Source organism: Aedes aegypti, chromosome 2, assembly GCF_002204515.2.
Source record: "Aedes aegypti strain LVP_AGWG chromosome 2, AaegL5.0 Primary Assembly, whole genome shotgun sequence".
Lineage (NCBI taxonomy): Eukaryota > Metazoa > Arthropoda > Insecta > Diptera > Culicidae > Aedes > Aedes aegypti.
In genome coordinates this window covers 214,551,998-214,573,904 of record NC_035108.1, presented here as the reverse complement: position 1 = coordinate 214,573,904, position 21,907 = coordinate 214,551,998, and the positions used below count along the sequence as shown (strand labels likewise).

At 35.0% G+C, this 21,907-nt stretch overlaps 2 protein-coding genes across 8 annotated transcripts in view; one reads left to right on the top strand and one right to left on the bottom strand.

Moving 5' to 3' along the window:
- LOC5574477 (tyrosine-protein kinase receptor torso) overlaps positions 1 to 7,172 on the top strand; it is a 198,415-nt gene extending 191,243 nt beyond the window's left edge. For all 7 annotated transcript variants that reach the window (XM_021843939.1, XM_021843940.1, XM_021843938.1 and 4 more), the window contains 5 exons: positions 2,795 to 3,437; positions 3,510 to 3,604; positions 6,457 to 6,714; positions 6,780 to 6,923; positions 6,990 to 7,172. In XM_021843939.1, coding sequence (XP_021699631.1) covers positions 2,795 to 3,437; positions 3,510 to 3,604; positions 6,457 to 6,714; positions 6,780 to 6,923; positions 6,990 to 7,041 — 1,192 coding nt within the window. In that variant the 3' untranslated portion in view covers positions 7,042 to 7,172. The remainder of the gene's footprint in view (positions 1 to 2,794; positions 3,438 to 3,509; positions 3,605 to 6,456; positions 6,715 to 6,779; positions 6,924 to 6,989) is intronic.
- Positions 7,173 to 7,241: 69 nt separating this feature from the next.
- LOC110676370 (dolichyl-diphosphooligosaccharide--protein glycosyltransferase subunit 4) lies at positions 7,242 to 20,384 on the bottom strand. Its single transcript, XM_021843944.1, has 3 exons — positions 20,233 to 20,384; positions 9,194 to 9,303; positions 7,242 to 7,402 (listed from the first exon to the last, which is right to left on the bottom strand). The coding sequence occupies exons 2-3, from the start codon at positions 9,292 to 9,294 to the stop codon at positions 7,375 to 7,377; spliced, it is 129 nt and encodes a 42-aa protein (XP_021699636.1). The 5' UTR covers positions 9,295 to 9,303; positions 20,233 to 20,384; the 3' UTR covers positions 7,242 to 7,374.
- Between the last annotated feature and the right edge of the window lie 1,523 nt (positions 20,385 to 21,907).

Genomic DNA, 21,907 nt, shown 5'->3' with positions numbered 1-21,907 from the left:
CTATCGATACCAAATTCGATTAGTTCGATTCCAGGTCGCCGCGAAAACATTTTTTGTTTTCAGATTTTTGTTTCATAAGGCACACCTATGAATTTCAACCCGATTTATTGTGGCATAAGTGGTTCTTATGTATTTCGATAGTCCATTTGACTGAGTGTATTGTTGAACAGTCCGTAAACGCGCCATAACGGTTCAACAATCAGCGAGCATTTTTGTCGTTCAACAATTGGCGAATTACCCTATATGTTAATTTTCATGTAAATTTTTTATTTTTTTTGTTATGATCATAGCCGAATTCTTCCAATTTATGGGTGCGAGGCAGAAATTATTATCTTGCTTAACTGCCCATACTCGCATAACAGTCCCATTTATATATGAAATCCCATATAATATGGGACTGTTATGCGAGTATGGGCAGTAAAATAGCAGCACGAACGAAACAAATTGATACCTCCTGATATCCGAAAGTCTTCCGATTGATATATAAATATCTAACATTGTTGTAATTTAACCAAACCAAATGTTGGTCCAAAATATTATTTCAAGGCTCCTTAAACGATTTCCTTCAAATGTCATTTTTCTCTATGTCCAATAGTTTCAAAAATATACAAAAAAATATTGAAGAATGCAAGCACAATCGTGGGTTTTTGCCAAAATTGCTATCACGAGGGTTTAAAATGATATTAGGGAACATAAATTCGGCTTTTTGCATGTTTAAGGTCAATGAACATTTGACCAAAATTAGGTTGAAATTGGTGATGATCGATTACCAGTGCTGTGGAGACTTGTTATGGAATGATTTATTTTAAATATAAATAACAACATAATATCAGAATATATTAAGGTACAGTGGGGGAAGTGTATCAGTGGGGTAAGTAGATCATTTGTTCATAGTAAGCATAAATACTTGAATATGTTGAATGTTTTCGCACCATTGCTTCGTTTCAGGTTATATTCTTACGTCCACACTAATACTTTTGCAAAACTGGTAATACACGTACACTAACACAAGCAAACAACAATTTACAAAAATCAATTATATTCAAAATTGGTTTCTATCAATCAAAAATCCATTGTATCTCTGTCTAAAATCCAATACTATTAGTTTTTTCAGCACATGGTGAGCATTTCAGTTCTAATTGAGTGACTCACAATGAAAAGTATGTGATTTTTATAAATAAATACAGATATAATGGACATGGCACACTTCCCCCTATTTTTTGATGGGATGGGGTAAGTGGATCAAGCATTAATATAGCATATTAGCAGACTGCTAATGCTAATTTGAATAAGTTTGAATATGCTGAAATGTTGTTTTCTTTTTGCTTTTTTCATTCCCAGCTTAAATTTGTCAAAGTTCCATAGAAAATTTGAATTAATCCACCTAAAAGTATTTTCAATCTTTCTGGTTTTATAAAAATATAAAATACTGAATATTTCAAAATTCAAGCGAAACTTATCGTGGTTTATCTAAGCTGAATTGCGAAAGAGCAAAATAAACAAATTTTCCAATTGAAATCATATTATCGTACCTTATTTGACGATATAAATTGTTCTAGACGGATGGTACAATTATATTCACGAATAGAATAAAAAGATTTCAGTTTGTTACACAAAAGTAAATGTAAGTAATATTTTTAAACTACGAGTGTTTTTCGAAAACATCATTAGGAATAATCCTACAATACGTCTGCATAACTTATGAAAATAAAATAGATACATTTTCTCCAAATTATTCTAGTTACAATATTTTTTTAGTGTGAATTAGTTTATATATATTTTTTAAAATATTTTGGTAAAATAGAGATACTTTTTAATTTAAACGTATCAAAATGTAACATAACATGCACCAATAACAAGAACGAGAGAAATATCATTTTTACTATATATAATTACACCTCATTTGTTTAGAGAATAGTTTTTTTTATTGGTGATCCACTTACCCCACCATGGTGGGGCAAGTGGATCATTTGGCGCAAATTTTCAAGTCCCTCATACTCAATAAATAATAATCACAAAAATCAAAATAATTGTCGATTTGAAGTGTATTAGTCCCTCATTTGTCATCCACAAAAAAAGTTTGAATTACATTATTAACGTTAGCTGTACATAACAATGAAGTTGACTATTGATTTTTCTGTAACCACTTACCCCACGGTACCTTACACTAAATTTTAGAACACATCATGTTACAAAAAATAAAACAAATATTGTTATATTTCAGTTTAGCATCGTTTATCGTTATAACAATATAATATCATAGGTTATTATGTTATGGTTATTATTTTGAACCATTTTTAATCTGAACGATGTGCAAATTAGCGGGGTACAAATTAAAAAACGAGGTACCCGGTAATTTGCTACAAAAATTGATAAGAAAAAAAAATGATCAGAACTAAATAAATCGTTAAGTTATAATTCTGTTAGATTCAGCCAGTATAACTAAATGAAATCAAGCGACCAGTCATCTCAATTCATATTTTTCGGAAAAAAAAAACAATTTGCAACTTTTGCAAGATTTTGGCTCTGCCATGGTTACATTTCGCGTGAGCCTCTAGCTTTAAGCGTTTTTATAACGTTTTTTTGAAAGAATAAGATAAAAAAGATATTTTATGCCTTTTTGTTAACGATTTCTAATAAATTTCAACGGAGATGAACCAACCAAAGGGCTGAAAGTCTCCTTTATAAAGATAATAATAATAATAATAAGAAATTTCAATCTTTCCAATACTTAATATAAAATCAATAAAAAAATAAAAATTATTTCTGTTTTCTCTTCACACTTCATCAATAGGTCGGAGTGGCATAAAGTATTGCGAAACAGGGACCGCTCAGCTTCCACTACAAAACAATCGCTTAAAGCGTTGACCCCAAAAGATGACGTTTTCGAAGGATGTCGATCACCTAGCCTGGAATGCAACAAAAAGCCTGAAAACGTATTTAATTTTGATGCTCCTTTTATACACGATAAGAAGTCTTTCGCCTACAAGAATATCTCCGATCACAATACACCGGAGCCAACAGAATCTGCACCGGAGATGAAAATAACGGAAAACCGACTATATCCTTTGCTGAATGATACTTTTGATAATAACTTTAGCCTTTGCGCAGAAGTCGAGTCCAACGACCTGAAAGACAATACAAAAATATGCACTAATTCTTGCAAATGTAACGTGGAGATACTGCAATCAAACAGCAGTGAAGACATAGAAACGTGGACCAAAAGGACACCCTGCAGCATCAAAGTTTCCGGATGCGAGTGTGATAGCATAAGTAACGGAAGCGGAGCGCAATCAAAACAGGACGAAATATGTAATATGGTTAACAATCAGTGCTATTATAAAGAGCTGTGCAGTGAGAAACGAAATCAAAGTGAGGAATACATCATTACGAGCAGACAATTGCTCGAATTTGCCAAACAAATCGCCATTGGAATGGTAAGGAATTTTTATTTTTGTTTCAGATTACTGAAAAATTCAAATGCTTATTTAAATTGATGTCATTCACAGGAATTTTTGGCCCGCAATAAAGTGGTTCATCGGGATTTAGCGGCTAGAAATGTTCTGGTTTGCTATGACAAAGCAGTTAAAATTTCGGACTTTGGGTAAGTTTTGCTAAGTGTGTTCTGATTCGTTAGACCCAGACATGCCTAAAATTCAAAACTTTTGTTAAATCTAACTAAACATGATTCTTTTCTTGACACTTTTGAGATTTTTGAGAAAAAACTCCCCTTTTTAACGGTCGATTCAAACATATGGTGGTAGGTACAGTCACTCTATTCACAGTCTGGCGGATAGGACTGTCGGAACCAACAGAACATGACAGGTAGATAGTGCTTGAATTAGTGGGCAGTATTGTGACCATAAAGTTATTCAAATCAACAAAAAACAAGAAATAATTCGCATTACAGGAAAAATCTACAAAACTTTTATGACTACAAATTGAACTTTAACACTTCACTTTTTGCAAAAACAAACAAAAAAGCTACGCCCAATCCTACGAAAGTTTGGTTTCGAGTTAGTTTTTACCAGTAGAAACAACCAACTCCAAACTCTCCTAGGTTCAACAAACAAACAAAACGGACTCTCAATACACGTTTTAAAGAACACGTAGCAGAAGTTACTAAAGCACACAAAGACACAGAAAAAGGACATGTACACAATTTCAAATCAAAAGTTGCAGAACATATTTACAATGAACAACATTTCATTAACACAAAAAATATCAAACTCTTACGACATATTTCAAATCCTTGGAAGCTTGACGTAGCGGAAAGCATAGAAACTTTCAAACAAAACAACAAAAAAATACTAAACAAAGATCAAGGAAATGGGTACTCTTGGCTGTTTAAACTTATACCTAACCTTCACACATAAACACATTAATTGACCACCTGCCAAACAAGCAGGAATTTCTAATTTTGACAATCCTTTCATTTGTATACGATTACAGGTAGAATCTAGTTCTAACATACCAACACACTTTTTTTCTAGTATAAATAATAGATCCATGCGATGTTCTCTTCAAGTCGAGCACTCGACACTGAAGAAGTCTGTAAGTCGCAGACGAATTAGGCCTATCTGTCAAGATAAGCAACACATATTAGAGTTTAAAGATATTTACTCGCCTTACTAGTGATTTTAGTATTTTTTTTTATCAAAGTGTTAAAGTTCAATTTGTAGTTTTAAACATACTCTAATAATCCTTCCTCTAAATTGAATATAAAAAGTGTAGTGAAAACTTTTATGGTATTACAAACAAAATGCAGTTCAAAATATTCGCCGAAATTTGACCTCCATGAAACTTATTGAACAGACAAACAGACGTCACACTCTCATCGTTGTCCATCGACCACTTTTTTAACGGTCGATTCAAAAATATGGTAGGTGGCCGATCCGCCACCCGCAGCGCTCGTATCGTTTTTGTTCGTGTTTGACGTTTACACACTACCGCCATCTGCTGGCCCGTCGGCCAAACACACCGATTATAGTATTCGGCGTACATGTCTTCGTGACTATGATGTTGATTAAGATTTGTTCTAAGTGTTACGTCTGTTTGTCTGTGCTTATTGATTGAGAAAAAAATACCGGGTACCCCCGTTGGTTTGACCACATTTAATCTGAACACTTTTGTACCCCTCTAATTTGCACATCGACAAATGCTGACGGAGTTGGTGGTTTGATGGCTACCGCTTCTGCTTCATAAGCAGAAGGTCATGGGTTCAATCCCAGGCCCGTCCCTTTCCACGTACTTTGTAGTTGTATATCTTTCACTTGCTTCTATCTTCCATTCTAAATCTATCACACTCAAACTATTCGTTCATAGCAAACGCTAGAACCAGAGACGGACAAGAAACCGTTTCCCTAACGCTTCCACGCGCATGCCTTTCCTTACGCCTGATTCATAGGCAGTCTGCTAACCACAATAGCAAATGCCATGCCTTTCCCCCAATTCATACACTTCCGCATGAACTAGCGTAGATGCAGTGGTATATACGGTCTACGTGGGAGCCAGTATAATGCATCATCAATTCCTCCCCCTTCCCCACATTGGTCTGCATTCTGACGTGGCAGGCACCATTGTCGTCTAAAAATAGCAGATCACCAGCACTTATACACTGAGGATGCCTGTTAGTCCCAAGCAGTCGTTCGGTTGGTTCCTTGTGTAAGTGCAGCTGATCTGGCGATACTGGAGTAGCATCCACGGGCGGCCAATCAAGCTCAAGCTCAAGCTGTACCCTGCTAATTTGCACATCGTTCAGATTAAAAATGGTTCAAACGTCACTTAGCTCATGGAACGGAGTAAAGTGGAATGGAACGCTGTGGAACGAAATGCAGAATCAAAACAAAACAGTGAAAGAGGTGACCAGAAACACGTTTCAAGGGTGACTAGATGTTCAAATTAAAAATGAACCCCGATGGTTTGCATGAGGTACCGTTCAAATTAACGGGGGTGTACGGTATCATATTTTCATTGTTCAAACAAAACAGTCACTTGAAGGCTTAAACTTTTTGTTCAGTTACCAGTGATTTTAGTGAGATTATCACGTTGCCAGTTCTTGGTATTTTATGTTCCCCAGACTGTGAATAGAGTGACTGTAGTGGTAGGTGGATTCACCACCTGTAGCACTGACATCGTATTTTGCGTTTACACGATATCGCCATCTGTTAGCTCATCTGCTAAACACGCCGATTTTAGCATTTGGCGCACATGTCCTAGTGACTATGACTTTGATTACGATTTGTTCTAAGCGTTACGTCTGTTTGTCTATGCTAATACGTTTAATGTTTCAGTTCTATCATCATATGAAAATAATGATTTTAGTTACCGTTTTCGTGGAAAAAAATAGTGATATTTTGTGGCCAATAATGATTAGGTCGAAGAACGTCACTTGAAAGTATCTCGATAGCATCCCAGCAACATATGTTAACCTTAACCATCTTTTGTTTCTTGCAGTTTAAGTCGAGACATATACCAACAGAACCTGTATCGCAAAACTGGAACCGGCAAGCTTCCGATCAAATGGTTGGCCCTGGAATCGCTTACGCATCAAGTTTACACCTCGCAGAGCGATGTTTGGTCGTACGGTATTTTGCTGTATGAAATCTGTACTCTCGGAGGCAATCCTTACCCCTTGCTGTCCACGTGTGATTTAATCATGGAATTGAAAAGAGGCTATCGCATGGAGAAGCCGGACAGCTGTAGCAAAGAATTGTTCGTATTAGTTTTGTTGCAAATCATCAATCGAATTATAACTGTTGTATTTATCCATTCAACAGGTATGAATTAATGCTTTCCTGTTGGAGTGCATTACCCATTGACAGACCCACATTTACAAGCATACACAACCGAATGGAGGAACTGATGTTTCAAAACATGAAAAAAGATATGATTGATCTAGATGCTATAATTGACATTCAAAGGTTACACATATTACCATATAAATAATTTTTGATTGATAACGAGTAGTACTTTTTTCTCTATTTCAGTACAAAGACAAGTTCGAGTGAACATTCATACTTAAAGCCAGTGGAGTATTAAGATTACCTGAACGATGTGCTAATTATCCCATGACTATACATTTTTGACAAAAGTCTTATGTAAAAGAACAGAATGATTGATTGAACTATTTTACCAGATGATTATACACTAAATACATATTTTTAAAACAAGTTTTGGAAAGAAGGAAAAAGTCATCAACGGACCACGAAAGAAATTGACCTTTATGCACCAAGACAAAGTGTGCTATTTGACCTGAATCATTTTTTATTCAAGAGATTATCCATACACTTACACGCTAAGTTCCCAAATAAAATAGAGTTTATTTTTATAAGGAAATGGGATGTTTTAATGCCTAAAGAACCCGACGTACCTTCATTTATGCTTCGACATGCCGGCATTTCTGTAACGATAGAAGTTTAAATTTTAAATTAGCTTGGCGCACAAACTTACAAAATTATCGTTAGCAAAGGCTTACAATAAAGGATTATTATTTGTCTTTATTGCCCTTGCCGAGTTCGACACTAAATTGACCCGATTTGTCAGCCCCCGATTTTGTCTGCCCCCGATTTTGTCTGCCCCTGATTTTGTCTACCCCCGATTTCGTCAGCCTATTTTAAATTTGTCAAAAAATTGTTTTCGTTATGTTTTACCACGTTTACATTAAAATTGAAGATGTTGTTTGATGACATACACGCATGGGCGTAGCCGCCCAAGTAACCACTAGCCCGCCAATTCGCCTTTTCGGGCTTATAGGGCTGTTATACAGCTAATATAGGGAATGTAAGCCGTAAAATAGCTCTATATTGGCATAGGGGGCGAATTAAAGTGCTATTTGGTTCTTGGGCACCCGAGGAGGAAAAAATACTTCCAATAACTTATGCATACCATATTTTGGTATCATATCAATATTAGGTATTATTCAGTTGTCAATACCTCAATTTGGTATTAGAATGATATTGAAAAAATCTTCAAAGTCATTTAAAATACTTTATTTTGGTATTAGACAGCTGCTATTATTAGATTGAGGTCTGCTGGGAACAGTGTTGTGAAAAACTCAATTTCTCATAACTCACGCTTGAGATTTTTCATGCGTGAGTTGTCAATCAAGCAACTCAGCAGTCAAAAAATCATGGATGAGTTGGCTTACCTTTTTGACTCTTTGTCTCGAATTTCTACAGTTTGCTCACACACTGCAATATTTTTTTGTTAGTCTGGTAAAATTATAGTAATCCTTTCTATCGTAAGGGGTCATGCCTAAACAACAACATTCGGGTTTCACGAGTTGTTGACGGGTTTTGCGACTGAATCATTTTTTACGGTTTGAGTTGATTGAGTGATTTTTGCATCAAAATCTCAGGCGTGAGATTTGCGAAACAGATCTCCAATGAGTTTGCTCTCACGGGAGAGCGTATTGATTGAGAATTGAGTGTGAATCTATCAACACTGGCTGGAAATATTGAACTACTATTGAAAAATTTCACTTTTATATGAAAATCCATCAAGTATTATTGAGGTATTACAATACCTGATCTAGTTATCAGCTTGGTGTTTGTAGAACATGCAGAAGATATTATTTGAGGTATTTTACCTCTTATGCAGGGCACAATCATACCTCATTTGGGTTGTAAGTATTGGCAATTTTCTGATATGGAATACCTTATTTTGGTATTCAGAAGTTATTTTCTTCTGCTCGGTTATGTTATAGGAATTTCGGTGTTCAAGGAGAAATTCATAGAAAATTTAACGATAATGTATAACTAGGAACTCTAGTTGATTTCGTTTGTCTTACTGGTCAGAGCAAAATTGCCAATCAAAGGGACCACAACAAAACGAATCTTTAGAATTTTTCCAATAGGTAAATTTCCAAGACGTTAAATAGATCAATCACTCAACATTGAAAAAAATGCGTGTTTTACGTTTCATGCAAAAAGGGTGCAGAGGTAGTGTATAATTATCCTTTTTGGTGTGGAAATCGTGAATGCAGTGTTAAGTATCGATACCGCCAATTAAGGGGAGGGAGCCCCTGATAAAAAAAACTGGCTACGCCCACGTTTATCGCCCTCTTAAAAGTCCATGTAACACGTCAAAATTTGAAAAACAGTAACAAAAAAAAATGACCCGATTTTGTCAGGTTCCCCATTTTGTCAGCCTGACAAAATCGGGCCCTTACTGTATCATAAGAGTAACTTACCTTCCCATGTTGGCGTTTATATAATGGAATCCGACCACCAATAAGAACAGGAACACTCCCAGAACGTTGCAGAATACAGCCAACTGGACATCAGAAATCATTTTCGATGGCTGAAAATGTAGGGAAATATAAGTTAATTTTATTAAAAATTATAATCTGAATATGTTATTTGGCGTGTTTATTGTTTCAGAAGGATTAATTCACATATTACGTAACTTTTTCAAAAAAAAAAACAAGTTATCAAACTGGGCTGAAAGTACAAATTTTGTTTGTATTTGACCGAGTTTGATCAAAATGTGTATGAACAGTGTTGAAATATATTTTTTGCAATTTCTCATCGTAATAGGCTGTTTTCCATCACGCCTACTTCCAACGGCCTACTTACTGCATACTGCATACTGCAGTGCAGGAATAGTCATTACGCAACTGAAACCAGTGCTGTAATGATTCATTACGAAACGCTTTCTCATTACGCAACTGTTTTGAGTTGCGTAATCATAACACAATTTTTCAGAAATTGTAAAATAATGCTGAATGCATTCTAATATAATTTCTGATTCCCTCAAGTGGTCTTCTACGAAATCGCAAAAAAAATATACATATGTAACTCGTTGCAGAACTCGATTTTTAAAGCACTCGTCGTAATTATCCTACTCGGCAAGCCTCGTAGTATAAATTCACGACTCGTGCTGTAAAAATCATCATTCTGCAACTTGTTCCGTAAACTACTATTAAATAAACTTTGTATGAAAAATATCGTCAAAATATATGTAAAATATTGAATTACTTAAATAGCTCTAACTTGCAAATCAGCAAATTTGAACGTTCTTTTTTTGTAAGATGTGAGGATGCTTTTTGATGTGCAATATTCGGAATGGCGGCAACATGACACGACAAGAGTTGTTTTTCATGTTCAAAATCATCAAAATTACTTAAGTGTAATATTGAATATTATTAAAACTTCAACCAAATATTTTTTCCATCCTAATGCTCGATGAAAGTGTTGAACCATAAGCTTTCAGATAGTGCGTAACTTTAGGGAAATATTGCGTTCCTAAATTATGAATTTTATACTTTATTTTATTATTTCATTCTTAAATTTTTTGACTTCAACAAATTTGCCGTCATAAAAGTTATAGAAATTTAAATTTGTTGAACTCAACTTCAATCAAGAATCATAATAATAAAGTTTTTGATAGTTTTAGCCGCCCCTTTATATGGAGCCCAACTATTGTGCACTGTCCATGAATAAATCCAAGTATTGTTCTTATAAACTGCTTTGGAATGCTTTGCATTCCATTATTCTCTCCACGAATTTTATAGGAATTTCTAATACGAAATACGTATATCTATCAAAGGCTACAAACTCTCTAGTGCAGGTCTGCCCATCCTTTTTGCACCGCGGGCAAAATCACATAAATTAAACTGCGCGGTGGACATGCCCAGATTTGGGAGATGCCAAGGAGTCAAATATCACTGCGAAACACGGTTTTGTCTCAAGCACCAAAATACCGCTATTAACTTAATTAAGGATTGCTGAATCCATTTCCATTTTCAGAAATATCATAGCACGTCTAGTTTATGAGATATTAGCTGTTGAAAATGCTAAATTTGACTATTTTAGCCAAGTTGCATGCAAGTTTGACAGCTTGTATGGCAATGTATTTGCTTGATTTGCCTCAGAACTCAAACTTCAAGTGTATAACGAACGATACTTATAAACAAAGATCATAACACTTCCGATGCTCAAAACTTATTTTTTGTTGGTTTAAAAAAGTATTGTATTTTGCCATATAAGAGAAACGAAGAATCTTGTATGGAGACTGTAAGCGTGTTAAAAAATCGATTTAATCTAAATTTAACCGTGTAATTTCAACCAAATTATATCTGAAATGAAAGTTAAAGTCCTATTTTGCATGATTGTTGGATTAGATCTCAAAAGTTTTTGATAAATCATTGTTTAATTTTTATGTAAACATCAATAAAATCAGTATTTTCTGAAACTTGTGACGTGCTGGAACATTTCTGAGAACAGCATCTGATTCAGCAGTCCTAAAACTACTAGAGACACATAATTTGATCCTTGAGACATGCAAAAATGTCATTTTTATTACGCTGTGTATTCTGCTGTACTCCTTTCTACGTTTTTGTCAAATTTTCATAATGTTGAACTAACATTTTGAATGTTTTGTTTGAACAAAAAAAAAATAAAAATTGCAATTTACTAAGAGCTTGCAATTTACCATAATTTTGACCCAAGTCTACAGAATTTGTTTAAATATTGCAATTTCTACTTAGAACTCTAAACTTGCCATGAATTTGATCAAAATCTACAGAATATTTATACAATTATATTTTTACTTTTATTTATTTTAAATTACTAGACCAAGTGGATAGACTACCAAAGTAATTTTTCTAAGGACTTTGCAAGATTTCCGCTCCTGGGCGATTAACAAAAACTATAGCATCATCTGCAAGTTGTCTAAGCGTGTATGGTTCTTCCAAATTGTTGTCAATATCTGGAACATCAAAATTATAAAGCTAGGGACATGAATCATGAAAAATCCTGCTCTTAATTTAGAATCACGTCAAAGATGTTATAAGAAACTCTCTAAGAATTTTGTCACAATTTAAAAACGACACCAACACGTTAATGCTTCCAGTGGACGATTTTACCTATGAACGAAGCACCACACTAGACAACGGACTAGCATGCAACGCCTAGTGGCACAGTCGGGTTATGTGATAATCCTGCTTGACATTTTGCGAAACTCTAACGCAGGATTCAAAAAAAAAAAAATTATGATGCACCCAGAATCTTTATTATAAACTTATAGTATTGGAATTTGTGAAATATCTGTCCAGTATTTTATATGAATCGAGAATTCATTCAGAAATCCACCCATATTTGGAAAGCCTGTCCAGTTTTGTTAAAAATTTGATCTTTACTATTCTTAGAAATCCTGCTAATTATTTGTGAGAATTTTGCTCAAAATTCCGCAAAATTAATATAAAGAATTTTGCAGGAATCAAGCCTTTGCAGTGTTCAACTAGTATAACCTTTAACCATCATATTTCATTTAAGCTTGATTGAGAACCTGAATTCTTATCAAACATTAACCCTCTAATATCCAACCCCGCCTTTAGACGGGGTACATTTTGGAATTTTGTGTATTTTTTCGTAACTCGGAAATCGAAATGATTCTATTTTTGGCTTAAACCTTGACTCGTAACAAGCATATGAGAAAAGTTTTTTGTGGTTTTGAAACTTCTTTGTATTTTTTTTTAAATTGTATTTTTATCAGAGGCGTCTCGTCAGCCTGTTCAACCTGTTCATAGAACAGGTAGACCATTTGAATATAAAAATAGAAAAACAATGCAAGTTCAACACAAAATTTTAAAATAGCATGAGGATTTTCAATAGAGTGCGGGTTCTTATTAACTAGATGAAAAATAGCATGGCAATTTTCTCAACACGCCAAGATCGTTCCCGTCGTATACATCCATCATGAAAATAGCGCGCTTTATATCCACAGCACGAGCGTAGTGCAGCGCAAAAGCTGAAGAGCCATACCGTTCTTCTGTGCGACCAACCTGTTCTACTGCCCCTGTTGAACCAAATCCCTTATATCGAAGCTCCCATATACATTCACAGCTTGGTAATACGTATAGAGCTTAGTGACATTTGAACACACGTAGACTAGCATACGCTCGTCATACACAGTTTGTTTTTGTTTTCCTCAAAGAAACTTGCACACGCTTTCCAGACTCATCAAAATGCATATGGAAATATTACCCAATTTGAAAAATTTATACACGGATTCTGGGTGTTTTTCAAGACTGAGTGCATATTGTTTTCCTCTAAGGTTCACAACTACATCTACACTAGGTCACCCATACCATCGGGCGTGAAAACCACTATACGCTCTGAAGCATACATGTGTGGAACCAACCTGTTCTACAAATAAATTGAACAGGTTTCACTTTTTCGTCCGATTCGTGCACGCTAAAAAGATTCCTATTAAAATATATTTTGTACGAAAAAGATTAAGTGTTCGTTCACCAACTTAGAAGGATTATTAGGGTGCAGAGTAATTTGGGCATTTCCATGATTCACTTTGGCATGTTTTTTTTTGCCAAATTGCCTGAAACTTTGCAATAAGAAGTACGACGCATATTGTGGCCAAATATCAACTCTGTAGCTTAAAAAAAAAACCCACTGCCAACGTGATTCAAATGTGGCAAGAATAGTATCCGGCCCCCTATAGCTTAAGAAGTATTGATATCTAAATCTCGCATAACTTCTGATCTCGCCCTAAAAGCCATTGGTAACCATGTGTGTAGCTCGTTGTTTCTGACCATTTAAATGGAGTTACATGTTATTTTACAACGGTATGGTGAAGAAAGGATTATCCTCTACACGCCAGTGATTTTGGTTTGGAAGCTGATTCATTCATTTGCACAGAAACAACGAACTACACACGTGGTTACCGATGGCTTTTAGGGCGTTATCCCAGATCATGCGAGAAATGATAAAAATTAAAGGCATATTAAAGGGCTTTAACGAAGCTAGCGCAGTCAAAATGGAAAATTCTTAGAGTGTAAGGATGCATGCAAGGATGATGCAAACTTTCATGCAATACGATGTCGGCTTCTCTCAACATGTTCAACCAGCCGCTTGAACAGGCTGAGGAAGATGATAAAAGCTGAGGAAGAATATAATTGAATAGGGTAGAGCATTTTTTTATTTTCTTCAAGCCTATAGATTATTGAGAGATCTATGTTGTTGATTGAAGAAGGATTGACAGAAAAAAATGGGCGCCTTGATATGTAATCATGTTTGAAATATGACACCGAATTCTTAAATTTTCCACGTATACAGTACACTGCATATTCACATAATAGTTGCAATGCTAGGAAAATGAGAAAAATATATTTGAAAATAGGGAAAATAAATAAGTCGAGTCTAGTACGACATTGAAGACGGGCTTACAGTTGAGGTCAAAATACGCGTATCTGTCAAAGGATTCACACTCTAGTGGAATTAAATAGTGTATTACTTGAATCGGGTTTCTTTTATTTATAGGTACCTATTCCAATGAAAAGCTCGAAGATTTATTATACATAATTTCTGCCGAATACACAAAAATTAATGTTTAGCTGAAAATATGTCCAAGTCAAGTAAAACATCACAGGAAATTAAAAACAAACGATCGCTGCAGCCCTCAGTTATCATACTAAATGCAAAAACGCATATTTGCTCACATTGATACATTTAGCTATTTATGAAAAGTTTGATAGCTTGTTAATCATCAATTCACTGTTTCAATAAGCAATGTGAAAAATATTTCATGTTGAACAGGTGGTAGGTTTGGGCACGCGACGCCTCTGATTTTTATATAACCTACAAATGACTGGGGTTCATTTAACGTGTAATATAAAAATCGTACCTTTTATATTTTTCTACTATCAACCATTCACAGAAGAAGAACTTGGTGGTATTAACATAATGTCACAAATGAAAACGGATAGGGATGTCCCAAAATAAAAATTATTAAAACCAAAAATCAAAATTCATAGATTTGCGAATAAAAATAAATATTTGACCAAAACGTGTTTAGAACGATTTTAGATAACTAATAAGCGGTTTCCTCACCGCTACTTAGGCCTTAAACCTGGCTTAATCGTATGGGTAAACGTGGTTTACGGCTTAAGCGAAGGTGAAGAAATCAGCCCTAAAAATGATATTTAGATCCAATATAAAAATTTGGGTATTAGAGGGTTGAAGAAAGTCATGTCAGATTGGTCATGTGGCTCAATAAAATTATTCTTATTATTAAAAAAGTATGATTTCTCATTATGATTCTCGCAAGCAAGAGATATCTGTAGGATAATTTTAACGCTTGTTCACTTCAAAGAAGAGTACTACCTACTTTTCTAGTATTTTTAAAACTTCAAATTGAATCATTTCGAATCATTCATGAAATCAAATGAATTCAGAAGAATTGAAAACTAAATTATTATGAGCACTTGTACAGTTATTAACTGAGAGCTTTCTTTGCCAAATGACCATTTTTGCATGTGTATATCGTGTAGCAAACACAAAGATACTCAATGCCCTGGGAAATCGAAAAAAATATCCATTATGAAAATATCCTTGACCGATGGGATTCGAAGCCACAATTCTCAGCTTGGTCTTGTTGCATAGCTGCGCATTTACCGCAACGGCTATTTGGGCCCCCATTTACTTAGACTATTCTTGTCAAACTATGGATTTTGAGGCAATGCCTTTAAATACATAAGTTTTTTTAGAGAGAGAGTAGAGGATTATTTGAACATAATCACTAACTTTTTTTTGTTAATCCCTAGCTGCTTGTTTTTATATGTCGAATGATAACTACAACAATAACTAATTTAAAGGAGTTGATCTGAGTAGGTACATCACGAAAAAAATATACAGAAAATTTTAAAATATTGAGGTTAAAAACGTTTTGAGTTTTTAGAGTTGTAGACTAACAGGTATAAAAGAGTCCTTGAAATTTAAAATAACAACACTAAAGATGTTTTACGCAAACTTTCATGAATTGTCCGCACTTGAAGTTTGCTGAAGTTACCCTCAGACCAAGTTTTTTTTTATTTACCAATTCAAATTTATTGTTTAAAAATCGTATTTATCTTTCGAAAAACTTTACTTTCATTCAAAAGGATCAAAATATACTTTGTATTTGTAAATTCAGATCATTGTTTCACATACCAAAAATGTTTTTGATTTACCAATAAATCAACTACTGAGAACGACTTTAAATTTATGAGTTAGATAGATGTAATCCACAGCTGATTCCTGAAGAAATTCTCGATCTGCTGCAACTCTCGCAGAAACGATATTCCGCTAAATACAATGATTGCTTGGTTGTGAAAAATAGTGACATAACATAAACAAGTATCTAACTAGCAACCCATCAAAGATTGTGTCAAGAGTTTCGACAAGGTATACCTAAGGTACATTGCCATTAAAAATCTCTTCATAAATTAATTAGGAACCTCACAAGCAACACGTTAGACAGAATTTGCTGTAAATCTAGATAAATATATACAAAATCTGGTCAGATTTCAAGAATCCGAATCAGTTTCTCCAGGTACTGCCTAAAATCAACTCGAAATTATCTCCCAAAAATCGTTTATTTCAGCATTTTACCATCCTACAGGAATTCGCTCAAAATTTCAAGAAAAATCCACCAGAACTCTTTTACAGAACCCTAAAAGCCATTCAGGATTCCTGAAATCATGCCATCAAAAATGTCACATGAATCTTAATAGAAATTCATAAAGCATCTAATCAAAAACCTATCTAGGATTTTCTTAAGATACTAAACACTTTTCAAGACGAGTCTAGTACGCGATACTGAAGACGACCTTACAGTTGAGGTCGAAATACGCATTTCTGTCAAAGGATACATACTCTAGTGGAATTAAATGGTACAGCATCTTCAGCCAAAAATTTGTAAAGTATTTCGCAAGAAAACGACAGCAATTGTAAAAAATATGCCAAAGATCTCTCCTTGGAACCAACTTTTGGCTAAAGTTATACTAGAAACCGTTAACTGTCTCTCGAGTGATTCTTGGGTTTTCCCGGCTTTCCCGGATAGATGGACACCCTGTGTGTAGATTTAATAAAAATAAATTCTACACAAAAATAATTTGAGAATTATAAGGAAATCTGAAGGATTTTTCCAGTAGTTTGCTTTCAGTAGTATTAAGATATTATCCTAGCAATTTCTTCAGAAATGCAAGACAAATCAAGGAAGTATGCAGAATTTATCAGATAATTAGATTTAGTTTGGAAAATTTCTCTGTATTATATTGCAAGTATTACTCCTCTGATTATTCTACGAAGTACTCACTAGATATTACATAAAAACAGATCTTTTAATAATTCCCGTATGAATTTCTGTAGATCTTTCTCTACGATTCCTTCAAAGAATTGCCAAAAAATCCTTCAAAATCCATATTTGGGAGAAATTTGGTTTGTTTTTTTTCTGTTTCATTATTTGAATGAGTTCTGATAAAATATAGTCCAGGATAGTCTCTAGGATTCCTTCAGAGAATTGCCAAAAAAATCCTTCAAAATTCATATACAGATTTCCAAAATTTGAATAGTTTCATGAGTTTCGAAAATTGATCCACAAGTATCTATGTTTTGATATTTTTCCAGATATTACAACGATGTTTATCTAAATCATGTCGATGTCTCAATGTGGGGTATCATTGAGACATCGACATGATTTAGATAAACATCGGAATTGTCCCGAAATCTCTCCTAAGGTCCCTAGACGAGCTGGAATTGAAGAAGGACCTACACAGCATCCAAAAAGCGGTGATTCTTGGAACCTGCAGCATAGTCAGACGGTTCCTGAACCACCATAACTGAGAAGCTCATCCAGCAGACTCATTAGGATAAGTAAACCGATAAATGAGATCCACAGAGCCTAATCCCCTTTGGCATACATATTGCCCGGGGTAGGTGCAAGTTTTCAGCATCTTTTGATAAGAAGTGCCAAAACTCTATAATAATAATAATAATAATAATAATAAGATATAGTATACTGATAAGACATAATTGAAATCACTTAACGAATTTCAATTATGTCTTATCAGTATTTTTCTTTCACTCAGGCCTATACGGGTTAATGTGAATGTAAAATGGAGGATGGATGTCCTTCATAGTTTAACGGTTTACAGGGCTGGTAGCAAAAAGAGGTGTCGAAAAAAGTTGTTTTAGTGACCATATTTGAGAAATAAGTGACTAAATATTGACTTCCGATTCTCGAAAAAGTGACTTGAAAATCCAAATGTGATTAATTTTATTACATATTTTTTACTACACTGTTTTACGATGAAGAAGGGAATATCCAATATGATCTACTATAGGTAGAAGATCTAGTTGAGTACCAAATTTAGATTTTTTTTTATCGTACTTCAAAAATTTCAAGATATTGCCAAAAATTTTTTTAACAGAAAAGTTGACATTTACGAAAATAATCCATTTTTAGTAGATTGCCAACCTTTTCAAAGTTTTATAAAGATGCTTTGAATAAGATTACCGTTTGTGTCTTTTATATTACCAAAGTATTTTATTTTGTAATGTAAATTTTAAAAAGAATTTGGTATACTCGTGAAATCAAAATTTTTGTCATTTCACATTTCGTTCACTATTAGTGTAACTAGATCAAGATTACGGAAAATGTAATATTTCTCCGTAATCAATATTTCAAATTAAAAATGATGATATAAGATAGAATATGATTCTTGAGACCAATGTATCATAGACGCGTCCTTTGAACGCCGAGTTGTGGAATCAAACCTGAGTGAAATTAAAATTTACCATCAGTAATTTTAATGGGAGGTACATTTGGCTGAATAGGCATTTAGCATAAAGACGATAAGCTTAATAGGCCGTTTATCTGAGTTATGCTTTCAAAGTAGTAGCACAAAACTTCTAATATTTTAATCAAAATTACTAGGACTCTTTCATGATTCACTTGGTATTAGGAGTTATAGTCAGAATTGCCTTAAACTACGTAATTAAAGATATGTTAGTACCGCGCATATACTTGTCAATTATAAACTCCATGGCTTTCTAAAACCCTCCAGCCGAAGTGAATCAAAAGTGCCAAGAAGAGGATTTGACTTCTCACATTTCTTTGAAGAAACCATGCATGATTTCAAGATATAAAAATTCTTATTATTTTCAAAAAGAATACTAAACATTTGAATCTTTAGTTTCACAACCTAACACCATACTAATAATAACTAAGATACTATTACGAATTACGTGGATCGTGACATAGAGTTAAATATAAATTTAACCTAAATTGAAGTAAGGCCGATTTGTAATTTTCTCTCGAAAATTTAGCTGAAAATAGTAGAAAAAAGTGACTTTTTGACGAAAAAAGTGACTTTAGTTGAAACGGCTTCAAAAAAGAGACTTTAAAGTGACTGGTTTAAAAAAAGTGACCATGTCTCTAAAAAGTGACTCGCTACCAGCTTTGCGTGACGGTTTATGTAAAAACTATGCGGAAGATGTGTATGATCGTTTTTGCGTAAAATTCGTGAATTCATTATTAAAGTCGCTTCTGGAATTATGCCGACAGAAATCAGAGAAGCTTTCAAAGTTGTATGTTGAATTTTTGGATTATTTTTGTAAAAGTCCTAGGAAGCAAACAATCGAATATTTTTAAAAATCCAAGAAGAAATGAAGGATTTTGTAGTGGAATTCTTACAAGAAAAATAATCCTAGCTACACCCATGGTTGACCTTCTTCTTCTTGGTATTAACGTCCCCACTGGGACAGAGCCGTCTACTCAGCGTAGTGTTCTTATGAGCACTTCCACAGTTATTAACTGAGAGCATTTTATTTGCTAAAGTTGCCATTTTCGCATTCGTATGTCGTGTGGTAGGTACGATGATACTTTATGCCCTGGGAAGTCAAGGAAATTTCCATTACGAAAAAATCCTGGACCGACCGGGAATCGAACCCAGATACCTTCAGCATGACTTTGCTTTGTAGCCGCGGACTCCAACCACTCGGCTAAGGAAGGCTAAGGTTGACCTGTAAACCTTATCCAAACTTTTAATAGTTCCACCAGTTTGTACCAAAATAACGTTTCGAAGAATACCTATTTTGTCTCACCCTGATCAAGTTGGAGGCAACAGAAGCAAAGTGCTACAATAGCTAATCGCTAAACCATCTTCTGGAGCCAGGTTGAAAATGGTTTAAAACCGATTGCTACATTTAACGATGGCTGTCTTATTGTCTGTTAAATAACACATATTATAAAGGTCTTTATCCTAGAATATTATTGTGATTTATAAGCGGCATTTTAATGCCGACTCTTAGGGGAAGAAGTAACAATGCTACCGGGTGGCAGGAGGTACACGTCATGAATATTCAAAAGCCATTCTCTTGCTAGTTACAAAATATGCACAGTACAAAAACAGATACACTATCGACTATGATTTCAGAAATTGTATGTACTTACGTTTTATGGACTAATGTATCCAAATTCCGTTGAATTTCAAGAAAAATCTTTCACACAAAATATTGCACTGTTGGAGCAGACAGCCAGAAGAAGAGAATGAGAAAATGACATGAATCGTCATATCAAAACATGTCAACGTCATCGGATTGGTTGAGCCCAGTATACACTATTTTTTCAGTCGACTTGAGCATTAGACTGGCGCAAGATCTCAAATTGAACATTGTAAGTTCGGTCGACGATTAGAAAATGCAACTCACCGAAAATGGATATTAGGGTCCATTCGCAAATTTCATAACGCTGTAGGGGGTGGGTGGGTGTCCTAGTGTTGTTACAGCTCATACAAAATTCGAAAAACATTCACACAAAATGCGTTACGAGGGGGTGGGTGGGTATCGAAATTGACCATTTTCGGCGTTATGAAATTTGTGAATACTCGCGTAACAATTCTAAAGGGCCAATGATCAAATTGTAAACAAATCGGGTTTTGATACCATTCGATAGCATCTCCCAACACCCACAAACTATGCAAACGTTGTCAACATAATCATAAAACTTACCGTTATAAACTCGATTCTCAAAACGGCCAATAACCGCTTTTTTCCAAATCATTCATTGGTCCACTGCTTGAAACGGCCAATGATCGGTTCTCGCTCTATCAAGAGGGCAATCGGAAAATTTCGCAAACTGTCATTGGCCTTAGCATGGTGAGAGGCCAATGAGTCTCTCTTGCTCATTCATTGAAAACCGAAAAGGCCTGGCCCTGGGCCAAGCACGCTAATAAAATTCTATTTTGGCCAATAAAAAAGGCCCATGCCTTGTTGAAAATCGAAAATGGGCCGAGCATTGAAACTCATCATTTTTTCCACATTTTTGTCAGTTCTTAGAATAAAATCGATTATTAGCGTATAGTTATAGTAAATCGTCACTCAAATAGCAAGAAATCACACTGATTGATTTGAATACTGATAAATAGGAATTGAAAATGTGGTGAATAATGTTCAAATCGAATTTTCTCAGAGTCAACGAACTGAGTATTGGCCCTTTTGAATTGTTACGCGAGAATATACCCTTAAGCCCCAAGCACAATGTGAGTGGCAGCGCGGTACAACGGCAACACGGCAAGCCCATCTTGAGCTACACTCTACTTGTCAAGTCAATGTTGAAAAGGATTTAGTCAACACTGGGTTGATAAGTAAAGTGTAGATCAAGATGGGCATGCCGTTTTGCCGTTGTGCCGCGTTGCCGTTCACATTGTGCTTGAGGCCTTAAGGCTGGTCCACAATGGTGTGAGCGGCAACGCGGCGCGGCAGGTTTTGACAGAAAATGTATGGGTTAACTGTCAAATCTTGCCGCGCCGCGTTGCCGCTCACATCATTGTAGCTCAGCCTTTACTCGGAATCCATGCGATATATCCTACTCCGAAAGTATGGCGCGCTAGAGCGCATCCAGATGCGAATCAAATGCGCCACACTTCCGAATTTAACTATCTCTATTTTGTAGAAAAATCGAACTTCGGCGAGAAAGCGTTCCTAACTTTTTCCTACGCGGACAAAATTGCTAAACTGGACCTCCCAGTGTAACGAACTCGCCAAGAGCAAAAAGCCACCTAAATAAACATAAATAATAATAACTGGAGACCCTCCCCCCCCATAGCCCATTTAACGAAACAACAACA

Coding starts and splice junctions, on each gene's coding strand:
- LOC110676370 (XM_021843944.1), bottom strand. CDS start 9,294: ATGATTTCTGATGTCCAGTTGGCTGTATTCTGCAACGTTCTGGGAGTG. Junction 7,403..9,193: donor ATAAACGCCAACATGGGAAG/GTAAGTTACTCT, acceptor CTATCGTTACAG/AAATGCCGGCATGTCGAAGC.